Source organism: Dipteris shenzhenensis, chromosome 18, assembly GCF_047967505.1.
Source record: "Dipteris shenzhenensis isolate YYH24624 ecotype China chromosome 18, Dip_SZ_1.0, whole genome shotgun sequence".
NCBI classification, from domain to species: domain Eukaryota; kingdom Viridiplantae; phylum Streptophyta; class Polypodiopsida; order Gleicheniales; family Dipteridaceae; genus Dipteris; species Dipteris shenzhenensis.
The window spans coordinates 40,087,051-40,093,753 of NC_141613.1; the positions used below are offsets into that span (position 1 = coordinate 40,087,051).

The 6,703-nt window shown below is 42.0% G+C and overlaps 1 protein-coding gene across 1 annotated transcript; it reads right to left on the reverse strand.

Moving 5' to 3' along the window:
* Window positions 1-3,959: 3,959 nt before the first annotated feature.
* LOC147891222 (stress-related protein-like) lies at window positions 3,960-4,496 on the reverse strand. Its single transcript, XM_087389183.1, has one exon. It carries the CDS (start codon window positions 4,494-4,496, stop codon window positions 3,960-3,962), a length of 537 nt encoding a protein of 178 aa, XP_087245309.1.
* Between the last annotated feature and the right edge of the window lie 2,207 nt (window positions 4,497-6,703).

A 6,703-nucleotide genomic window follows, 5' to 3' on the forward strand; every position in this document is an offset into this window, starting at 1 on the left:
ATCGACCATGCAAAGCATATTCGATGGTGACAATACCTTGCATGCACCTCAGCCTAGTTGAAAAGGACTTGCATACAAAGTGGAGCCTCCATCCGATAAGTACTTGTTTGAATAACACACCTAGGACTGTGTTTTTTTATGGTTGTGCATGACACAAAGGCAAAACCAACGTTTTATGCTTGATCGACAATGCAAGCATATCCGATGGGCACAATACTTTGCACAAACCTTCAACTAGGTGCAATTGACTTACATGAAAAGTGGCATTCCCATCGCATAAGTACTTGATCGGATAGCACACCTAGAAGCGTGTTTTTTTACGGGTGCAAGACACTAAGGCAAAAACGGTATTTAATGCTATCGACCATGCAAAGCATATCCGATGGGAACAATACTTTTCCTACGCCTTAACCTAGTGGTATTGAAATGTTATCAAAGAGGCACACCCATCCGATAAGTACTTGGTCAGATAACATACCTAAGGGCATGTTTTTTTGCGGAACCATAAAAAAACACTAAGGCAAAAATGGTATTTAGTGCTCGATCAACCATGCAAAGCATATATGATGGGCACAATCCTTTACACACACCTTCAACTAGGTGGAATTGAATTACATCCAAAGTGGCATTCCCATCGCATAAGTACTTGATCGGATAACACACCTAGCAGTGTGTTTTTTTACGGATGTGCATGACACTAAGGCAAAAATGGTATTTAATGCTTGATCGACCATGCAAAGGATATTCGATGGGCACAAAACTTTTCCTACACCTCAACCTAGGTGTTTTTAAAATGTTCTCAAAGAGGCACACCCATCTAATAAGTACTTGGTCAGATAACACACCTAAGGGAGTGTTTTTTTACGGATGTGCATATCACTAGGGGAAAAATGGTATATAATGTGTGATCGACCATGCAAAGCATATCCTATGGTGAAAATACTTTGCATGCACCTCAACCTAGTTGAAATGGACTCTCGTGCATAGTGGAGCCCCCATCCGATAAGTACTTTTTTGATTAACACACCTAGGATCGCATTTTTTTATGGTTGTGCATGACACTAAGGCAAAAACGGTCTTTTATGCTTGATCGACAATGCAAAGCATATCCGATGGGCACAATACTTTGCACACACCTTCAACTAGGCAAAATTGACTTACATGCAAAGTGGCATTCCCATCGCATAAGTACTTGATCGGATAACACACCTAGCAGCGTGTTTTTTTTACGGATGTGCATGACACTAAGGCAAAAATGGTATTTAATGCTCGATGGACCATGCAAAGCATATCTGATGGGCACAACACTTTTCCTATGCCTTAACCTAGGTGGTATTGAAATTTTCTCAAAGAGGCACACCCATCCAATAAGTACTTGGTCAGATAACACACCTAAGGGCATGTTTTTTTGCGGATGTGCATATCACTAGGGAAAAACGGTGTATAATGCGTGATCGGCCATGCAAAGCATATCCGATGGTGACAATACTTTGCACGCACCTCAATCTAGTGGAAATATACTTGCGTGCAAAGTGGAGCCCCCATCTGATAAGTACTTGTTTGAATAACACACCTAGGACCGTGTCTTTTTATGGTTGTGCATTACACTAAGGCAAAAACAGTGTTTTATGCTTGATCGACAATCTCAGGGGGGTCACTCATCATATGTAACCCTATCACGTGAGTTCAACAGAAGGATATTTTTTATTCCTAAAATTTACAGAAATAAATTTACATAAGGGACTATTTAAAATAGTTTTCGAAAAAATTTACAGATTTGTATAGAAAAGGGGTACATTTTATTAATGAAAAAATTTACAGATAAGGGATTTTAAATATAGGCCTTGAACGCACGTGATATACATGGTTTATACATAGTGACCCCCCCGAGTCGACAATGCAAAGCATATCCGATGGGCACAATACTTTGCACAAACCTTCAACTAGGTGGAATTGACTTACATGGAAAGTGGCATTCCCATCGCATAAGTACTTGATCGGTTAACACACCTAGCAGCATGTTTTCTTACGGATGTGCATGACACTAAGGCAAAAATGGTACTTAATGCTCGATCGACCATGCAAAGCATATCTGATGGGCACAATACTTTTCCTATGCCTTAACCGGTATTGAAATGTTCTCAAAGAGGGACACCCATCCGATAAGTACTTGGTCAGATAACATACCTAAAGGCGTGTTGTTTTGCGGGCGGATGTGCATATCACTACCAAACATATATTGTATAATGCATGATTGACCATGCAAAGAATATCCGATGGTTGAAACGGACTTGTGTGCAAAGTGGAACCCCCATCCGATAAGTACTTGTTTGAATAACACACCTAGGACCGTGTTCTTTTATGCTTGTGCATGACACCCGCTTGATCGACAATGCAAAGCATATTCGATGGGCACAATACTTTGCACACACCTTCAACTAGGTGTATTTGACTTACATGCAAAGTGGCATTCCCATCGCATAAGTACTTGATCGGATAACAAACCTAGCAGCATGTTTTTTAAAGGATGTGCATGACACTAAGGCAAAAATGTATTTAATAGTCAATTGACCATGCAAAGCATATCCGATGGGCACAATACTTTTCCTATGCCTTAACCTAGGTGGTATTGAAATGTTCTCAAAGAGGCACACCCATCCGATAAGTACTTGGTCAGATAACACACTAAGGGCGTGTTTTTTTGCGGATGTGCATATCACTACCGAACGAACGATGTATAATGCGTAATCAACCATGCAGAGCATATCCGATGGTGACAATACTTTGCACACATCTCAACCTAGTTGAAACAAACTTGCGTGCAAAGTGGATCCCCCATTTGATAAGTACTTGTTTGATTAACACCTAGGACCGTGTTTTTTTATGGTTGTGCATGACACTAAGGCAAAAACGGTGTTTTATGCTTGATCGACAATGCAAAGCATATCCGATGTGCACAATACTTTTCACACACCTTCAACTAGGTGGAATTGGCCTACATGCAAAGTGGCATTCCCATCGCATAAGTACTTGATCGGATAACACAGCTAGCAGCGTGTTTTTTTACGAATGTGCATGACACTAAGGACAAAATGGTATTTAATGATCGATCGACCATGCAAAGGATATCCGATGGGCATAATACTTTTCCTACGCCTTATGTTGAAAAGAGCAAGCTGAGCAAAATGGAGACAAGAAGATGGACACAAATGAATAATTGTCTCTTCGAATGAAGAGAAATGAGGGCCATATGTAGGCTACCTCTACATCCAACTGACATCATAGATGACCTCATACCAAAGGCCACTGAGCTCCTAGAATCTCTCCACCTAACTTCTAGAAGCATCTAGCTCCACCTAACTGCCCCCTAGCACACACATAGGACTACAAGTGTGCCTATGGAGAGGCAGGACATTGACAAACCCCAACAAACCCCCCCTCAAGGGACTGCCTCAAGCTATGTCAAGGATACAGCTAGCACAAGGTGTCACATGCCATCTCATGGTGGTCATGGATCTATCAATGGCTAGGATCTCAAGCTAGCAAGGGTTCCCATGGGTGTAAGGTATACAAAGTGGGAAACACGAGCCCCCCCAATGGTTATCTCCCTTGCATGTACAAACAAAATGTCTGCAAGAGGTACCATGAGGGAAAAAAAAAAACAAAACAAAACCCCCCCCAATGGTTATCTCCCCTGCATGTACAAACACAATGTCTACAGGAGGTACCAAGGGGACAAAACACATACACATGGTCTACATCATATGGTGACCAGAGGTGTTTACAAATCACACAATAGTTTATTCATCCATTTTGGAGGACTATCCAGGCAGAGTACCTTGACTCAAACAACTAGGGGAGATACAAGTGGAGCTCAAAAAACATACTCATTATCTACAAACGTAGAAAGACAAATATGAATGGATAGTAGAACGCAATCCAAAAACTAGGCATCTCTCTTAATAATGGTTTCGATGCGCTCGACCGGCAAGGAGGGCATGAACCCAATCAAAGGAAGCTACTTGAAAAATCAAAGGAAGCTGCTTTTCTTTCAAAGCGGCTATAACGTGGTTGAACTTGTCGGCGCAGAATATAGTAGGAGGAGCCACGCAATGTATAACCTTGACAGAATATGGGAGCTTCAGAAACTTCTTCCACATGGAGTAAAGCCACTCCTCTGCTAGTGGCTCGCATCTGGCATAGTAAGCCTTAGACGTCTCCACAAAGCTGCTTTCATGCAATTCCGCAGCCACAGATATCAAATAGTCTGGATTTGCTTGGCGATTCCAAAAACCGTATATGACACCTCCTTTACCTTCTGAGGCACGTGGGTCTCGACGGCACATGCTAAAGACTCCAGCAAAGAGTAGAATCTCGTGAGGAATACCCTCAATCTTGTGGTATATAGGTCCAACAACGCTTCTGACTTTTTTTTCGACAGCATCGACACAAGGCTTCAAAGAGCCTGAGCACTTTTTCACAAATTCGTACGCCATTGCTGCATATGTTGAGGTAGAATAGACCGTTATTTCGACGAACCCAAGATACTTAAGCGCTGCTTCCTCTGCTAGAACATAAACTTGACGGCGGCCATTTAAGTAGAAGTTCCGTAACAAGATCTTTAGAAACTACTCAAGTCTCGGGGAACGAACGTCCAGGATAAGGAACGAGGAGTTGGAGGAGAGAGCCAAGAGGTTGACGATGCAGCATCATCGTCTTGTTATCCCAAGGATGACGACAAGCATAAGCTGCAACACAGGAGATGATGAGGTGGCGGGATCAAGCTCAAGGAGGCTGGTACTGCTCTGATACCATGTTGAAAAGAGCAAGCTGAGCAAAATGGAGACAAGAAGATGGACACAAATGAAGAATTGTCTCTTCGAATGAAGAGAAATGAGGGCCATATGTAGGCTACCTCTACATCCAACTGACATCATAGATGACCTCATACCAAAGGCCACCGAGCTCCTAGAATCTCTCCACCTAACTTCTAGAAGCATCTAGCTCCACCTAACTGCCCCCTAGCACACACATAGGACTACAAGTGTGCCTATGGAGAGGCAGGACATTGACAAACCCCAACACCTTAAACTAGGTGGTATTTAAATGTTCTCAAAGGGGCACACCCCTCGGATAAGTACTTGGTCAAATCACATACCTAAGGGCATGTTTTTTTGTGGATGTGCATATCACTACAGGAAAAACGTTGTATAATGCGTGATCGACCATGCAAAGCATATTCGATGGTGACAATACTTTGCACGCACCTCAGCCTAGTTGAAAAGGACTTGCATACAAAGTGGAGCCCCCATCCGATAAGTACTTGTTTGAATAACACACCTAGGACTGTGTTTTTTTATGGTTGTGCATGACACAAAGGCAAAACCAGCATTTTATGCTTGATCGACAATGCAAGCATATCCGATGGGCACAATACTTTGCACAAAACTTCAACTAGGTGCAATTGATTTACATGCAAAGTGGCATTCCCATCGCATAAGTACTTGATCGGATAACACACCTAGAAGCGTGTTTTTTACGGGTGTGCATGACACTAAGGCAAAAATGGTATTTAAAATGCTTGATCGACCATGCAAAGCATATCCGATGGGCACAATACTTTTCCTACACCTTAACCTAGTGGTATTGAAATCTTCTGAAAGAGGCACACCCATGTGATAAGTACTTGGTCAGATAACATACCTAAGGGCGTGTTTTTTTGCGGAACCATAAAAAAACACTAAGGCAAAAATGGTATTTAATGCTCGATTGACCATTCAAAGCATATCCGCCGATGGGCACAATCCTTTGCACACACCTTCAGATAGGTGGAATTGAATTACATGCAAACTGGCATTCCCATCGCATAAGTACTTGATCGGATAACACACCTAGCAGTGTGTTTTTTTACGGATGTGCATGACACTAAGGCAGAAATGGTATTTAATGCTCGATTGACAATGCAAAGCATATCCGATGGGCACAATACTTTTCCTACACCTTAACCTAGGTGGTATTGAAATGTTCTCAAAGAGGCACACCCATCCGATAAGTACTTGATCAGATAACATACCTAAGGGCGTGTTTTTCTACAGATCTGCATATCACTACGGGAAAAACATTGTATAATGCGTGATCGACCATGCAAAGCATATCCGATAATGACAATACTTTGCATGCACCTCAACCTAGTTGAAATAGACTTGTGTGCAAAGTGGAGCCCCCATCCGATAAGTACTTGTTTGAATAACACACCTAGGACCGTGTTCTTTTATGGTTGTGCATGACACTAAGGCAAAAACGGTGTTTTATGCTTGACCGACAATGCGAAGCATATCCGATGGGCACAATACTTTGCACACACCTTCAACTAGGTGCAATTGACTTACATGCAAAGTGGAATTCTCATCGCATAAGTACTTGATCGGATAACACAGGTCTAGCAGCATGTTTTTTTACGGATAGCATGACACTAAGGCAAAAATGGTATTTAATTCTCGATCGACCATGCAAAGCATATACGATGGGCACAATACTTTTCCTACACTTTAAACTATGTTGTATTGAAATGTTCTCAAAGAGGCACACCCATCCAATAAGTACTTGGTCAGATAACATACCTAAGGGTGTGTTTTTTTGCAGAAGTGCATATCACTAGGGGAAAAACGTTGTATAATGCGTAATCGACCATGCACAGCATATC

Coding starts and splice junctions, on each gene's coding strand:
- LOC147891222 (XM_087389183.1), bottom strand. CDS start 4,496: ATGGCGTACGAATTTGTGAAAAAGTGCTCAGGCTCTTTGAAGCCTTGT.